The sequence below is a fragment of the Megascapheus bottae genome, chromosome 19 (assembly GCF_031878675.1).
Source record: "Megascapheus bottae isolate mThoBot1 chromosome 19, mThoBot2.hap1, whole genome shotgun sequence".
Lineage (NCBI taxonomy): Eukaryota > Metazoa > Chordata > Mammalia > Rodentia > Geomyidae > Megascapheus > Megascapheus bottae.
The window spans coordinates 35318127-35334623 of NC_143527.1; the positions used below are offsets into that span (position 1 = coordinate 35318127).

The 16497-nt window shown below is 37.4% G+C and overlaps 1 protein-coding gene across 3 annotated transcripts in view; it reads left to right on the forward strand.

The window, feature by feature from the left end:
- Osbpl1a (oxysterol binding protein like 1A) overlaps nt 1-16497 on the forward strand; it is a 175836-nt gene that overhangs the window by 8452 nt on the left and 150887 nt on the right. For 2 of the 3 annotated variants that reach the window (XM_090353318.1, XM_090353320.1), the window contains exons 2-5: nt 666-753; nt 953-1116; nt 3641-3726; nt 5304-5378. In XM_090353318.1, coding sequence (XP_090209444.1) covers nt 996-1116; nt 3641-3726; nt 5304-5378 — 282 coding nt within the window. In that variant the 5' untranslated portion in view covers nt 666-753; nt 953-995. The remainder of the gene's footprint in view (nt 1-665; nt 754-952; nt 1117-3640; nt 3727-5303; nt 5379-16497) is intronic. The other variant, XM_090353319.1, reaches the window with a different exon arrangement.

The following is a 16497-nucleotide window of genomic DNA, read 5'->3' on the forward strand; positions in this document are numbered from 1 at the left end:
TCATATTTATTATCAGTTCATCAGTGTACATTTTCTACTCATGCTTGTGCTATATGTGTGCAATCTTTTACTTTTGCTTATCTAATGGGCAAATGTTTGCTTTGTTTAACTTGATTAAACTGAAATATGTACTTCTGGGATGTATAATATAAAATATAAATAGCAATTTATATTGCTCATGTTGACATACTTCAAATTTAGTTGTAATTTTTAGCATTTAGTTTGTGCTTGGTAATAGCATAAGATAAAAATAGACTCCAGAAAGACTTGTTATCTAAAAATCTATTCATATTTTTGGACAGCTTTTGAATATATTAACTTATATTTTTATTGTCATAATATTTCTATATAACTGGTCACATTTTAGTTCTATTTGTATAATACCATGTGCTTAACAAAATACTTCTATAGAATCTCACAAGTGCTCAGGAGTTTTTCCACCCCCCCCCCCCTCAGGTATTAGAGTTTATACTCAGGGCCTCATTCTTGTTGCTTTTGTTATGCTGCTGGGTCACATGTCCAACCCTTATTTGTACTTGGCTTATTTTTGAGATACAGTCACACTTCCTGCTCAGGCACAGGCTTGGGCTTTGATTACCTACTATAGGCTTCTCCTTAGAGCTGTGATAATAAGGATACATCACCACGTTCATTTTCTTTCATAGAGATGGAGTTTTGAAGAGTTTACTGCTTGGGCTGAACTTACAGCTGTGAACTTTCCCTTAGCAGCCTCCCAAGTAGCTAGGGATACAGGTATGTGCCCCTAGTGCCTGGAGGTTGGTTGTATTTTGTAGATAAGGAAACTAAACTTGCACTTAAGTCTAATGTACTTACTTTGGTAAAATTACACAAAGCAAGGAGTCTCATTTGAATTTTGGCTCTGCAAAACAATTTACTGTGTCTGTCTTAGTAGTTGCAAAAAGATGTTTTGTTTTCCTTTCTTTATTCGTAGGTAGTATCTAGATAAAACCAATGTCATCATCATTAATCTAGAAATGAACACAGAAACAGAGCAGCAGCTTCTTCATCATGCCAGAAATGGCAATGTTGAAGAGGTAAGACAGCTATTAGAAACCATGAAGAAGAATGAAGTAATTGCTGACATTAATTGCAAAGGTGAGCTTTGAATTTTTTTTAAAATTTCATGTGTCTAAACTACTTACAATATTCAACCTTAATCTTGCATGCAATAAATCTTTTTTTTTTCCTTCTGCCATTGCTAGGTGTTTGAATACAAGGTCTTGTACTTGCTTGCTTGTTCTACTGGCATTCAACCACTTTAGTCATCCTTCTGTCTAATTATTTTGGAGATGGAGTCTCTTGGTCTTTTCTGCCTGGCTGACTTCAAAGTGTAATCCTCTAATTTTAGGATTATAGGTGTGAGCTATCAGAACCAGCACAAACTTTTTATCCTTGGTAAAAGGAGAAGGCTGGAAAAGTAGGTGAATAATGGAGCAGTCAGTTGTGAATTGGGGAAGGGTAGTTTTTGAATGAATATTTATATACATGTAGATTGAAGGCGTCAGTGGGCAGCCCACATTAGTCAGGAGAACAATTTTTGAGAAACAAGGGAAGTTAGGAAATAGACTGGGAGCACCAATAGACAGCTCTCGGATGGTGGCAGGACTTGTTGTGGGGAGAAAGAGTTTGTTATTTAAAGTTATTTGGTGAATGTCAGCCACTAGGAGCTGCCAGAGGCGACAGAAGTGGTGTTGTGGGAGCTGTGGCTCAAAAGAAAAACGATCGACCAAGATAGTTTTGATAAAGAGGTTCTTCCTATAGCCTCTGTTCAGTTAGGTGCAGTGGGTATGTGGGAATGGAGGCAGGGTTGATTATCAGGGAAACTAGGTTTCTTTTCAGAGCAAAAGACACAAGTAACAGTTAAGTAGATGTGAAAGAGAGCCACTGGGGTTCTATAGGACACTCTGGAGAAGAAATAGATGGAGTGGTTTGGGTAAATCATTGGCAGCTGCAGTCTCATGGATTTCTGAGGTAAATTTTCTAAGCCTATGGTTGGTTCTCAGAGGTGGGTGACCTGAAAAATATTGTTCAGAACCTGAAATCCAGGGAGCATCTGAGATTCTGTAGTCCATTTTAGCCATTCAGCTTCTCCTGGAGAATGAGCTCCTGGCCTTTGATGGATCCTCCAGGATGATGAGATTGGGTATTTGATGGAGATGTATTGTTATTCATTGAAGTTTGATTAAAATTTTTGTAAGGTTATTTTATTTCTAAATTGAATTGTATAGCTTCCCCCCACCCCAGACAGTCAATTATACTATTCCTATCCTTAGCTCTTTTTCTTTTTTGTCTTGATAATGTATAGAGGGATTACAGTTACATTCACCAGATAGTTGGTGCATTATTGCTCACACATTGAGATCCCTTCTCATGTTTTTGTCTCCATTTCCCTCCCCCCAATCATCTTGTTTTCCCCCTTTCCCTTTCCTATTTCAAATAAACATATATACAATAAACTGGGTAACAAAGTCAGATACAGTAACAATATGAGATTAACCAAAGGGCAACAAAAGAGAAGAGAAATAACATCATATGTTAAGAACTACATTCACAAAGATAAAGCTCTTGTTTTCATATCCTGGAGTTCCTTTCATTTAGTCTCATCCTGTATGACCTTATGTACCCAGGTTTTGTCCTTAGCTCTTTTTCTTTTAAATTTTTTTTTATTAAGGAATTTATTAACATTGATTTTTCATCATATTTCAAATGTCATGTTAACAAACAAGTATTCAAGAAGGGAATCTATATACAAGCACTGGCACTTAGGTTTTAGAGCATAATTAAAATTAAGCTGAGTGTTTGTCATAGATACATATTAATCTATATAATAAAACATTATGTCTATAGAGTATATAGCCCATCATAGATTTTTATGTCTATGTAGTTATGTTTATCTCCAAGACCATGTCCATAACGTTAGTTCTTTTTCCAAGATCTGACATTTCAATGTATTTTACTATTTCTGGTTATATAGTTGGATTTTACTGCTCTGGAAAGCCAATATCCTTCATTAATTGAGATTTTTATCTAAGTCAATTTTCAGTCACTATCTGTAGAGCTAACAGGGTTCCAAATGTTTCAGGAAATATTGATTGCTTTGGCTCCTTAGTTCACTCGCCTTAAGTAATGCAGGTTTTCAAAGAGAGTTGGTAGGGCTGTGAACATAGTATTTTCCTATCCCTGGTTTGATTCTTAATACTACAAGTAAAGAGTTGCTTGTCATTAAAGGTTACTACAAGAGAATGGCAATGTTTTACTAGACAATGGTAAGATGGTAAAAGATTCAGAAGCTTGAAGGCAGCAGACTGCTAGGAATCATGTAGTTTGATATAACCCAGTCCTTCTGCTCTATAGGGATAAGGATATTGTGTCAAAAAGGTGATCCTTAGTTCAAACCCCAGTACCTCCAAAATGGAGCAGCATCAAAGTTGTATGTAATCTATTGTGTTAATCCCTAATTCATTGTACTTGTTATATGTCTTATACTTGTTATACTGTGTCATGTCTCTTGCCATGAAGAGCCATTGGCTGATTATTCATGTAGCTTATAGGGAGAAGTTCAGTTTACTATAAAGCTATAGAATAATGCCTAAAGGTGCTTTACTTTTTTTATTTTTAGGAAGAAGTAAGTCTAACTTGGGATGGACACCTCTTCATCTGGCATCCTATTTTGGACATAAACAAGTTGTTCATGATCTGTTGAAGGTCTGTTTATGGCTTTAATTTTTTTTTTTTAAAGATACACTGTGGATGGGCTGGGATGTAGCTCAGTGGCAAAGCGCTTGCTAGGAAGTACAACCTCCTGGGTTCGATCCCCAGTGCCAAAAAAGAAAAGACAAAAAAAATAGTTAAAAAAAAAAGATATACTGTGGAAATTAAAGGTTTAAGTCTTAGAAAAGCCAACTGAGCTATGTTAGCTTCTTTTTATTTAAAGCAATAACTCATGAAAACACTATTTCTTTAATAACCACATGAACTAGGTTAGCTTTATTAAAATTCTATTTTTAATTCAATTTTTTTCACATTACTTTTTACAAGATTGCCTTTTTGTGTGTGTGTGCTGGTGTTGGGGCTTGAACTCAGGGCCTGGACACTATCACTAGGCTTTCTTTGCTCAAGGCTAGCACTGTACCACTTGAGCCACCACCCCACTTGTGGCTTTTTTGGTGCTTAATTGAAGATAAAAGTCTCATAATTTCTTTCCTGGGCTAGCTTCAAACTGTGTTTTTCAAATATAAGCCTCCTAAACAGCTAGGATTATAGGTGTGACATTGCACTTTTTTTTTTTCCAGTCCTGGCCTTGAATTCAGGGCCTGAGCACTGTCCTTGGGCTTTCTCAAGGCTAGAGCTCTACCACTTGAGCCACAGCACCACTTCTGGCTTTTTCTATGTATGTGGTATGGAGGAATTGAACCCAGGTCTTTGTGCATGCTAGGCAAGCACTCTACAACTAGGCCAAACTCCTGGCCCTATGATCCTAGCTTTTTAAAATGGCATGCTAGTCAATGAAGATGTACATAACAATTACAAAAACTTAAGTAAATCCTGCATAATTTAAAAAAGTAAAAATCTTAGCACTATTCTTAATGAGAATGGAAACCATGTATTTCTCAATATGTATTATTTTTCCCATAAGAAACTTTTGAAAGCCACACGGTGGCTCACGCCTATAATCCTAACTACGCAGGAGGCTGAGATCTAAAGATCAAGGTTCAAAGCCAGCCTGGGCACAAAAGGACCTGAAACTCTTATCCCCAATTAACCTCTAGAAAACGAGAAGTGGGGCTTGGCTCGAGGGTAGGGTGGCAGTCTTGAGCTGAAGAGCTCAGGGACAGTGTTCAGGCTGAGTAGAAGCCCCATTACCATCCCCACCCCCTCGCCAAAAAAAGAAAGTTTTGAAATTGGTTGCCTCTTAAAATTATCTGTATGTTGAAATGGTGGTGGTATTTATTTTTAGCCTGAAAACTTATTAGAATTCAAAGACTCTTATACCTTTTAAGAGACCAGAGACCTTATACCTCAGTATGACCACTGAGGTAGAATGAGGATGTATACATTTTAAAGAAAAGCAGCTGTTCATTTTTCTTATCTAGTAGTTTTTTTTTTTTTGCCTTTAGGAAACCTATTTTGCTTTTACCATGAATTGAATTTATTCTTAGTAGTAACAACTAAGCAATACTAATGATGCTAACTTTTGAAGCATTTGATGTATTTGTAAGGAAGTCTATTCTTTTTCATATTTCTTGATATATGGAAGATGCGTAAAGTTTTTATGTTTATAGGCTGGTGCGGATGTGAATGTGTTAAATGACATGGGAGATACACCACTTCATCGAGCTGCCTTCACAGGACGAAAGGTGAAGAACATTTTTGTTGTTGCAAGTGAAATATTTAGAAGAAAAGTCATAAAAGCTGTAAAAAAAATATGGTTGAAAAGTGCACAAGATCCTAGGACTACACAATGATGCCAAGTATTTTCTGAGACTACCCATTGCAGCTTCTGCTTATGTGCCCCAGCAATAAAGAATTATACTGCTTTATGAAAAAAATGCATTTTGAGGTATAATTTGCATTACATAAAATTTACCTACTGTACATTGTAGTATTTGTAGTATTCTTCTATATTTCTGTGACCATATAATCCAGCTTTTGAACATTTCTATTGCCCTGGAAAGTTTCTGCACTCTATTTAACCTCATGTCTGTCCCAGGTCTAGGAAGCTGTCCATTTGTTTCCTGAAAGGTATCTTTCCTAGATTCTTTATTGTTATTATTATTGTTATTATTTTGCCAGTGCTGGGTCTTGAACTCAGCATCTTGGCAATGTTGTTGGGCTTTTTATTTTATTTTTTTATTGTCAGGATAATGTATAGAAGGGTTACAGTTATATTCATCAGATAGAAGGTACATTGATACCCCTTCTCATGTTTTTGTTCCCATTTTCCTCCCTCTACCCCCTCCCAATCATCTTCTTTTCCCCCTTCCCTTTCCTATTTCAAATAAACAAATATATCTATATACAATATACCAGGTAACAAAGTCAGATATAGTAACAATATGAGATTAACCAATGGGAAACAAAAAAGAAGAGAAATAACATAGTACATTAAGAACGGCAATCACACAAGATAAAGCTCTTGTTTCCATATCCTGGAGGTCCTTTCATTTAGTCTCATCCTATATGACCATATATGTACCTAGGTTTTGAGGTATTGTAATCCTATGCTAGGAGAGTCCTAGATGTGTACTATTACAAATGACGGAAACCATGGAGCCTATGTTCCTTTGGATCTGGCTTACTTTACTTAATATGATTTTATCCAAGTCTTTCCATTTCCTTACAAATGGGGCGACGTCATTCTTTTTGATGGCTGCATAGAATTCCCTTGCGTATAAGTACATCTTGTTTATCCAGTCATCTACTGAGGGGCATCTGGGTTGGTTCCATATCTTTGCTATGTAGTTAGGATTACAGGTGTAGCCACCAATGCCTAGGTAGATCTTATAATAGAATTCTACCAACTTTGCCTGGCTTCTTTAATTGAGCATGATGTTATTGCATTCGTCTGTATTGTAACATGGGTCAGTAATTTGTTCTTCATTATAGCAGTTGAGTAGATAGGCCAAAATTTAACTTTGGATGTTGAGCAGTTCTGTATTAGTAATTAATGAGTTCTCTATACATGGTCCTCGTAAAAATTTTTTGTACTTGTGCTGGGACTTGAACTCAGGGCCTGGGTCCTATCTCTGAACTTCTTTTGCTAGTGCTCTACAACTTTGAGTCACAGCTCCACTTCCAGGTTTTTGGTGGTTAATTGGAGGTAAAAGTCTTGTGGGCTTTCCTGCCTGGGCTGGCTTCAAAATGTGATTCTCAGATCTCAGTCACCTGAGTAGCTAGAATTATAGATGTGAGCTCCCAGCCCCCAATTATACATGGTCTTTAAAAAATATTTTGATACTAAGTCTCAGGGATTGTAAATAGAGATTCCCTTCTTTTTTTTTTTCCCCAGTCCTGGGCTTAAGCTCAGCCTGAGCACTGTCCTTGGATTTTTCTCAAGACTAGAGCTTTACCACTTGAGCCTCAGCACCACTTCCGGCTTTTTCTAAGTATATGGTACCAAAGAATCGAACCCGGATCTCCGTGCATGCTAGGCAAGCACTCTACCACTAGGCCAAACTCCTGGCCCCGAGATTCCCTTCTTGAAAACTTGTTAAACTTGTCATTTAAAATATGATGTAAAAATCAACGTTAATAAATTCTTTAATAAAAAATATACGAAAAAAATACTTTGAGTAGTCTCAGAACTTTTGTATTTTCATATTTTTTTTCCTGGTCCTGGGGTTTGAACTCTGGGCCTGGTTGTTGTCCCTGAGTTCCTTTTGCTTAAGGCAAGCACTCTTACCACTAAAGCCACAATGCTACTTCCAGCTTTTTTGAGTAGATTATTGGAGATTTGAGTTTGACACTTTTCCGCCTGGGCTAGCTTGAAACCGCAATCCTCAGATCTCAGCCTTCTGAGTAGATAGGAGTACAGACTTGAGCTTCCAGTGCCCAGCTCATAAGAAATTTTAAACTCATCCTTTCAATGTCTGTAAAAATGTCTATTCGTCTGTGCGTGTGTATGTATGTATAATGGGGATTAAATTCATTGCCTTATGTATATTGGGCAAGCACTCTACCTCCGAGCTACATCCCCAGTGCCTATTTGAATTTTAATACAATTTGTTTGGCTTTATATCTCTGCCTCAGTTTGGGAAGAATATAGCAGTATTAGTAATTTTGAATCTTATAATTTATGAACATGAGATGCATCTATTTTTCTCTAACTTAACTCTGTTTTATCTATCTACTGATCATGTCGTTGGTCCTGGGAATGAACTCAACTTGGACACTTGTTGTTGTTGTTGTTGTTGTTTTTTTTTTATGGGAGGTTGTATTTCAGATTTAATATCCATACATGAGAGAAAACATGTGTCATCTGTCCCTGAGCTTCCTTTGCTCACGGGTAGTACTGTAATACTTCAGCTTTTTTGATAGTTTATTGGAGATTAGACTCTCATAGACTTTCCTGCTTGGGCTGACTTCGAACTGTGATCCTTAGGTATGAGCCTCATGGGTGAGCCACTGGTGCCTGGCTCTTAGATATTCTTTAGTATTATGTGGGTGTTTTCAGCGTTTAACTAAAAGTTTTGTGCTTTTTATTGACTTGTCTGTCCTTAATATGTGGAATCTTAAATAAGGCTGGCCATTTGCTATCTCTGCTGACTTGAAAAAATGCATATATGTATTAAGCATACAAACAAACTCTTCTAGCAAGTTTGTGTCGAGACAGCTTAGTAGTCAGGTATATCTCACTTCCATCTGCCTTTGCTCAAAGGCCTTCTCTTATTTTCCTGTCTATCACTTATGTTTCCTGGAGATGAAAATCTACTTTTCTTTCATTTTTGTGATCTGCCAGCTGTTTAGTCATTTGCCTTATGTGTTAGGCAGAATAATGGCCCCAAAGTTGACTACATCCTAATCTCTGAAATCTGTGCCTATCTCTGGTTTCATAACAAGTGGAAATGAAAAGTTGCAGATGGAATTGAGATTGGTAGTCAGCTGAGCATAGATAGGCAAATAGTTTGGGGGTATCTAGTATGATCACAAGAGTCCTTACAAAGATGAGAGGAAGAAGGAAAGTCAGAACCAGAGGGAGATGTGCCTAGTTAGATTGAATACTTTCAGCTTGTAAATTGAAAGAAAGGCCATGAGACAAGCAGCCGTGATGGCTTTAGAATCTAGAAAGTAAGGAAATATTCTCCCTCAGAACATCTGGAAGGAACCAAACCTACAACATCATGATTTTACCCAGACTTCTGAAATACAAACTGTCAGATGATAAATTCATCTGGGAAACCACAATTTTTTAATAGCAGTCACCTCATGATAACAGCTACATGGATTTTCCCATTTCTTTACCACTGAATTTGGTACTTTTAACTGACAATGTCTCAAGATCTGAGTTTTTCCTTTTGTTCTAAATTGAGTAGGTTCCCTCTGGCAGGATAGCTACTAGCTATCATTGCCAGCTTTGCCCTGGTCAATCTTCTTAGCCAGTGTAAGGAAATGGCTATTAACTGCCTGTAGCTAGCAGGCTGAGTCACTTGATTGATGTGTTACTTGATATTCTGGTACCTCCTATTGAATGTTTCTTTTTATGCTTCTTTAGTGGATATCCACCAAAAAATGGTTATAGTTGACAATTTTGTCCAGTTTTTATACTCACTGTTTTTTGGTTGTTTGTGTTTTTATGCCAGTCCTGAGCTTGAACTCAGTTTATGTGATGTCTGTGAGCTTTTTTTTAAATTCAAAGCTAGTACTTTATCACAGCTACACTTCCAGCTTTTTAGTAGTTAATCAGAGGTAAGAGTTTCATGGATTTTCATGCCTGAGCTGGCTTTGAACTGTGATCCTCAGATCTCGCCTCCTGAATAGCCAGGATTATAAGTGTAATCCACTGGTGCATGACTTACATTTACTTTTAAGGATCACAGTTCTTTTGGTTTGTAATGCCACAAGAGCCAAAACTTGTTCCACCCATTTTCATGGTGTGTGTGTGTGTGTGTGTGTGTGTGTGTGTGTGTGTGTGTGTGTGTGTTTTGCCAGTTCTGGAGCTTGAATTCAGGGTCTGGGCACTGTCCATACCACCACTTCTGGCTTTTTCTCTGTACATGGTACTGAGGAATTGAATCTAGGGCTACATGCATGCTAGGCATGCACTCTACCAGTAGGCCACGATCCTGGCCTCATGATGTTTTAAGGCAGTCTTTCTATGTGTGTAGCCCCAGGCTGGCCTTAAACTTTGAGTCTTTTGCCTTGGTTTTGTAAGTGCTGGAATTATAAGTATATACGGTGTATATATATATATATATATATATACATATATATATACTAAAGTATATTTCTTGTTTCTGCTTATTTATTCCTAAATTGGTACTTGTGATCCAGATGTGAAGTCTCACTAAAACAATGAGCAGGTAACATAGTGGATTAATTCTTTGTTGGACTAGGTTCAAAAAGGAATAGCTGCTGGATGCTAGTCGCTCATACCTGTAATCCTAGCTACACAGGGGGCTGAGATCTGAGGATCCTGATTTGAAGCCAGCCAGGGCAGAAAGGTCTATGAGCTTCTTATCTCCAATTAACCACAAAAATCTGTAGTGTAGCTGTGAGGCCACTGGAAGAGTGATGAGCCTTGAGCACAAAAGCTCAAGGACAGCACCCAAGCCCAGAGTTTAAGCCCAGAACCAGCCAAAACAACAACAAAAACTGCCAATGATTTGCATTGCCTAAGCCATATATAAACTACCTACTATATAGCCCTGTACTTTTCTTTCTTTCTGTGAAACTCAGAAAGTTCTATTGCCATCTGTTTTCTTATAGCCCAGATATACCCACTCTTGAAAATGCAGCTCAAGCACACTCTCTTAAGTTCTTTTTTCTTGAATTCTTGCAGGTAGAAGAAAGCTGCCTTTCCAGATGTCTCCAGGCACATCGCAGCATTCCCTTCATCCTCTCTATACTTTGTATTAGAGTTACTGTTTCATGTATCTTTAATCTCCTGCAAGGTTTCATTATTTTTACATTCAAGGAATTATGCTTGTATTGTCCACAAGGATAATACAGACTTTACTCTCTGTCTCTGATGACCTATATCAAATCAATTTATTACCTTTATTCACCTCTTTTCAGATTTGGGTATTGTTATTTTCTTGAATACTTGTGCTTAGTTGGGCTTTGATTTTGATATTTTGCAAATATATACTTCTGGTGTATTACAAAATAATATTTAGCTGAGGCTAAATGATTGCATCACATAAACATTTTTTTATGATTAAAACCAAGTATAATTAGCCAAGTGCTGGTAGCTCACACCTGCAATCTAGCTATTCCAGAGGCTGAGATCTGATGATCCCAGTTCGAAGCCTGGGCAGGGAACTCCTTAAGACTCTTACCTCCAATAACCTACTCATAAAAGCCAGAAGTGGCGCTGTGCCTCAAGTGGTAGAACACTCAAAAGAAGCTCAAGGATAGCACCCAGGCTCAAAGTTCAAGCTCCAGGACTGGACCAAAAACTACTCCAAGAAAATACCTATAATTATGCAGAAGAATTTTTTTTGAAGGAGAAGAGGGTATAGTTAAGATACTCTCCTTTGTATGATATTCAGATTGGTTCAAACTCACTATATAGCCAAGGCTGACCTCAATTCTGTTATCTTCTCCTTTACCTTCACTAGTACTTGGTTACAGAAGGTATATATCACATGCCCATCTGCAAGAAGTTTAATTTCTAATCTTTGTCATGAAAGGTAGTCCTTTACCATGAAGATCAGTTTATATACCTGATAATAGTAAGATTTTGTGATTTGACAAATATGCTTTTGAGTTGAAAGGAATTTGTAAAGAATGATTATCTACAAAGCACTTAAAAATTTTATCCTTTGAAATATGTCACATACAACCCCAAATTTTTGAGGGGAATTTTGGATTTTTCTTGGTACATTAGCGACCCCTTGTGTTCTTGCTGAAAATTAGTATACCAGAAGTTTAAGATGTTACATTTAGAATTCATTTTTTCAGATACAATTAGTTTTCAAGTTTCTGTTATTCATAATCAAATTGAAAGAGGAGTAAATAAATGGACTGCAGCACTGACCTCTTTCTCTCACCTAAAATACAGAAGTTATGCATAGTTCTGATATTTGCACAGTTTTTCAGGATTTATGCTATGTGTGTATAAGTAATTTGACATGTGTCATATTATTTGCTGGTAAACAATTGCCCTATAAAAAGATGGACAGGGACATTGCCTTTCTGTAAAGAGTTTGCAGAAGAGATGACTCTGAAAGCTGTCTCCCACATGGAGTGAGAGACTAGGACTTTTTGTTCCTCCTGATTTTTTTTCTTTTTCTTTTTTTTTTTTTTTGTGGGTCATGGAGCTTGAACTCGGCCTGGGCCCTGTCCCTGAGCTCTTCAGCTCAAGGCTATCACCCTACCCTTGAGCCAAGCCCCACTTCCCATTTTCTAGAGGTTAATTGGAGAGGTTGTTTTGTGCCCTGGCTTTGAACCTTGATCCTCGGATCACAGCCTCCTGAGAAGCTAGAATTACAGGTGTAACCCACCATACCCGGCTCCTGTGATTTCTTTAGAAGACCACCCTTGAAGGTTCCTAGCTGAAAGCTGCCTCTTGGCCACTGTCAGCACCTGCAATAATAAGTGTTTAATTTCTACAGTGGTGTCTAGGCAATAATATTACATATTTTAACATAGCTTACCCTTGGTGCATTCAGATTCCCTTCTTAATACATCTCTAGGAGCAGCTCTTAGGATATTAGTGTATCCTTGGAGATGCTTAGATGAGAAAATAAATAACCCCTTTTGCTTTAACCAAATCATTTTCTTCATACTCTACTATCCATTTCTAGATTCTCCTTATTATTCATGTTTGCTATGATTTCTCTTGAATTCTGAGCCACTGTTTGCTATCTACTTCTTAAGTTCAGGGTGCTATAATTGTCCATTTATTGTCATATTTGGACAAGACATGTAGCTTTGTCATCAGTTATCTCTGCTAACATGCTCTTGCTTGCTTACTGGTTCTTTGGCACAATGATCCTATTTAGGCAGCCTTTGTGCCTCCTAATATGTGACTTAGAGTATTCTCTTAAGTTGGGAAACAAGATTATCCAGAACCTCACAAAACTAGCCAAGTATTGTGTTTCTCTTTTCTGAAATCTTTGCTTTTTTTTGTTTCTTGTTGGTGCTAGGGATTGAACCTACAGTTTCATGTATGCTAGACAAGCACTTGTCCACTGAGCTTAAACCTACAGCACTCTCTGTTTTTGAGAATGTGCTGGCATTGTTCAGGCCACTGAACTAAAAATTATTAACCTGGCTTTCTAAGCTTCTCACACCCTGATTCATGTGTCCCAATGAAGCTTTCAACATTCTAGCCTCTTCTGGTTTACCTGGTTCTGCCAGCAAGTCATTAATAAAGTGGACTAGCACGATGTTCTGTAAGAAGGCCAGATGGTATGAGGCAAACCTGAAGGAATACTGTTGGCCATGTAAATTTGAACTCTCCTTGACATTTTATTCACACAGGATACAATGGAGTCTCATCACATTACTATATTTAAGATAAAGCCACTGCATTTGACAAAATGGCTGTATTTTGAGGTTGCTTGTAGAAGTCTCCTGTCATCCTCTGCTTTCCACCTGGTTTTTATATTTGTGGGTAAATTATATATAAATATGATAGAATTTTTTTTCTGGTGGTGGTGCTGTGTATTAAACCAAGAGCCTTGTATATGGTAGGCCCAACGAACCACAGACACTCCACTAAGTTTTTTTTTTCTTTCTTTTAATTTTTGCAGGACTGGGCTTGAACTTAGTACCTTATGCTCTTAGATTTTTTTCTTCTCAAGTCTGGCACTCTACCAGTTGCTTCTAATTTTCCTGGTGAGTTGAGTGATAAGAGTCTCACAGATTTGTCTGCCCTGGATGACTTTGAACCATGATCCTAGATCTCAGGCTTCTACATAGCTAGGATTATAGTCGTGAACCACTGATGCTGAGCTTGCTCTCCTTACTTTTTTAAAAAAAAAAAAAAAAAACTCGGCTTACTTTTTAGATAAACTATTTTCCCTGGCTGATTTCAAACTTTAATCTTTCTGATATCAACCTCACTAGCTCTTACTGATCTTACCTTAATCATAATGAAAGCCACTGTGATTGACTTTAGCCAGGGAAAATAGTGGCACTTTTTTGGTGGCACTGTACCATATCTTTAAACTATAAGAAATTATTGTTTTCATCAGCATCTGGGAATTGGCTAACTAATCTCATGCCTGTCAAACTGCCACAGGTGAGCTGGTACTCACTTTGCAGCACTTTGCTTGTGGTACAGCCTCTGTGGTTGCCATTAGTTCTCCAAAGGACTCAAGATGGTAGTGTTATTATCTTTTGTTATTAGAGTAAGGGGACATGTTTTAGGTCTAAATCCAAGGTGGAGTTTAGAAGTCAGGAACATAGAGCCCAGCTGGTGGCTTACACTTGTAATCCTAGCTACTCCTGAGGCTGAGATCTGAGGATCAAGGTTCAGAGCCAGCTTGGGCACTAAAGGACCTGGGAGTCTAATGTCCAATTAACTTCTAGAAAATGGGAAGTCGGACTTGGCTCAAGAGTAGGGCGGTAGCTTTGAGCTGAAGAGTTCAGGGACAAAACACAGGTCCAGGGGTAGGGCAGTAGCCTTGAGCTAACAGCTCCCAGGCCAAGTTCAAGCCCCATGACTCACACACACACAAAAAGGTCAGAACATAGGAAATAGGCTTTTTTGTGGTAAGTTCATAGACATTACTAAGTGTTGATCATGTACCTACATGTACATTCAGCAATTAATATTTAGCAATTTCTTTGTGATTTGTCTCTTAAAAAATAAAATTTGTGTGGGAGCATGTATATTTAAAATGTTATATACTACATTATGAAGCTTTGAAATTAAAAACTGATGAGCCTTGTTTTTTGTCTGCTCATTCCTTCTTTTTTTTGGCCAGTCCTGGGGCTTGAATTTAGGTCCTGGGCACTGTTCTTGGGACACTTTTTGCTCAAGGCTACCACTCTGCCACTTGAGCCACAGTACCACTTGTGGCTTTTTCTGAGTATGTGGTAACAAGGAATCAAACCCAGGGCTTCATGCTTGCTATGTGAGCACTCTACCACTAGGCTATGTTCCTGGCCCTTGTCTGCTCATTCTTGTTCACACTTGATAGCAACAACCACTTGATAATATTTTTTTTTTGCAGTGCTATGGATTAAACTCAAACATTGTGTATGCTAGACAAACTCTTTAGCACTGAGAAATATCCCCAGCCTTCATTTTTTTAACCTACTGTCTGTAACTCCTCTATACATTACCATAAAAAATTCAAGATAAAGATATAGTCTTACTCAACTTTCAAGAATTTGAAAGAGTGAAATACTATTGATATTGGTGTTATATAAAATAGAAAAAATAAAATAATTGCAATTGAAAAAAAAGTCCTGTGCTGTTTGATCTACTCTCCCCTTCTCTTGCCCTAAATGTAGGTTGTTTTTTTTCTGTTCATCAATCTGAATTCACTGTTATTGTTGTCACTCTCTGTCTTACTCCTTGCTCAAACTGTTACTAGATGGAAATCCATTCCCCTGAACTCAATGTGAATTTGCAAATAATGAAATAAAAGGTTTTGGAGAAAAGAAAATACTTAATTTTGCCAGGGAAAATGAGACTCCTTGAGCTAAAATATCAAAAAGAAGCACCATCATAATTTGTGGAAGCAGCAAGAATGATAGTTTACAATCATAGTTAGTGGAAGGAGAGACGATGACAGTTTTTACAGAGAGCTGGGTAACTTAGGCTCCCAGATATACTACTGAGGAACGACATGGCAGGCATGGCGTTGGACTCACTTATTAATGTGTTGTCCTTAGTCCCAGAGTTGTATTCTTTTTTAAATAACATTTTTATTTTATTTTTTATTGTCAGGGTAATGTATAGAGGGGTTACAAGTAGTAGGTGCATTACTTCTCACACATTGATCCCCCTTCTCATGTTTTGCTCCATTTCTTTCCCCACCTGTCCTATTATCTTGTTTTCCCCCCTTCCCTTTCCTATTTCAGATAAATAAATGTATATAAAATATACCAGGTGACAAAGTCAGATATAGTTATAATATAAAATTAACCAAAGGACAACAAAAGAGAAGAGGAATAATACAGTACATTAAGAACAATTCCAGAGTTATTTTCTTTGCTGTCCTGAATGGTCTTTAACTCCTGTGGTGAGTAAGATTAGGAGAGAAGTGTGATGACTTTGCCTGGAGCTGTAAAGATATCTTGAATTCTTACTTGAGGAATGAGGCAGGAGTAGAGATAGAACAAGAAAGAATACATAACTGCCTTTAAGACTTCTGTAACTGAAAGCATCCCAAATATTTATTGAGCTAAAACTACCATTGTGAGCATATTGAGATGTCTGCTTCAAAATTTTGCTTTTATAAAAAAAAATTCACCTACAACAGGAACATAGTTAAGTAATATCTTTTTATTATTGTGTCCATACTAGTGTGAGATATACTGAGCCTTGTATTTGTTTTCCTTTTTGTAGACTTCATTTTTTCTGGAGTTAGTAATTTCATGGGCTTTATTTTTTCTCATTACTTAGTTAATATTTAACTCTTTATAAGTGCTCCTAAGTTCTTTCACTACAGACAAATATAACATGCAAGAATCACTTCTTGGGGCATCTCTCCTGGTCATCTGTGTCTTCTTGCTCTCATTGGTTTTCCTCTAAAACTGTGCACATGGTTGTCTTTCTGGAGCTATGATTCTATTCACTTGACTACATTGAGTTTCCTATTTTCTGGGTTCCACATCTGTCTTGTGCAGTCTTCA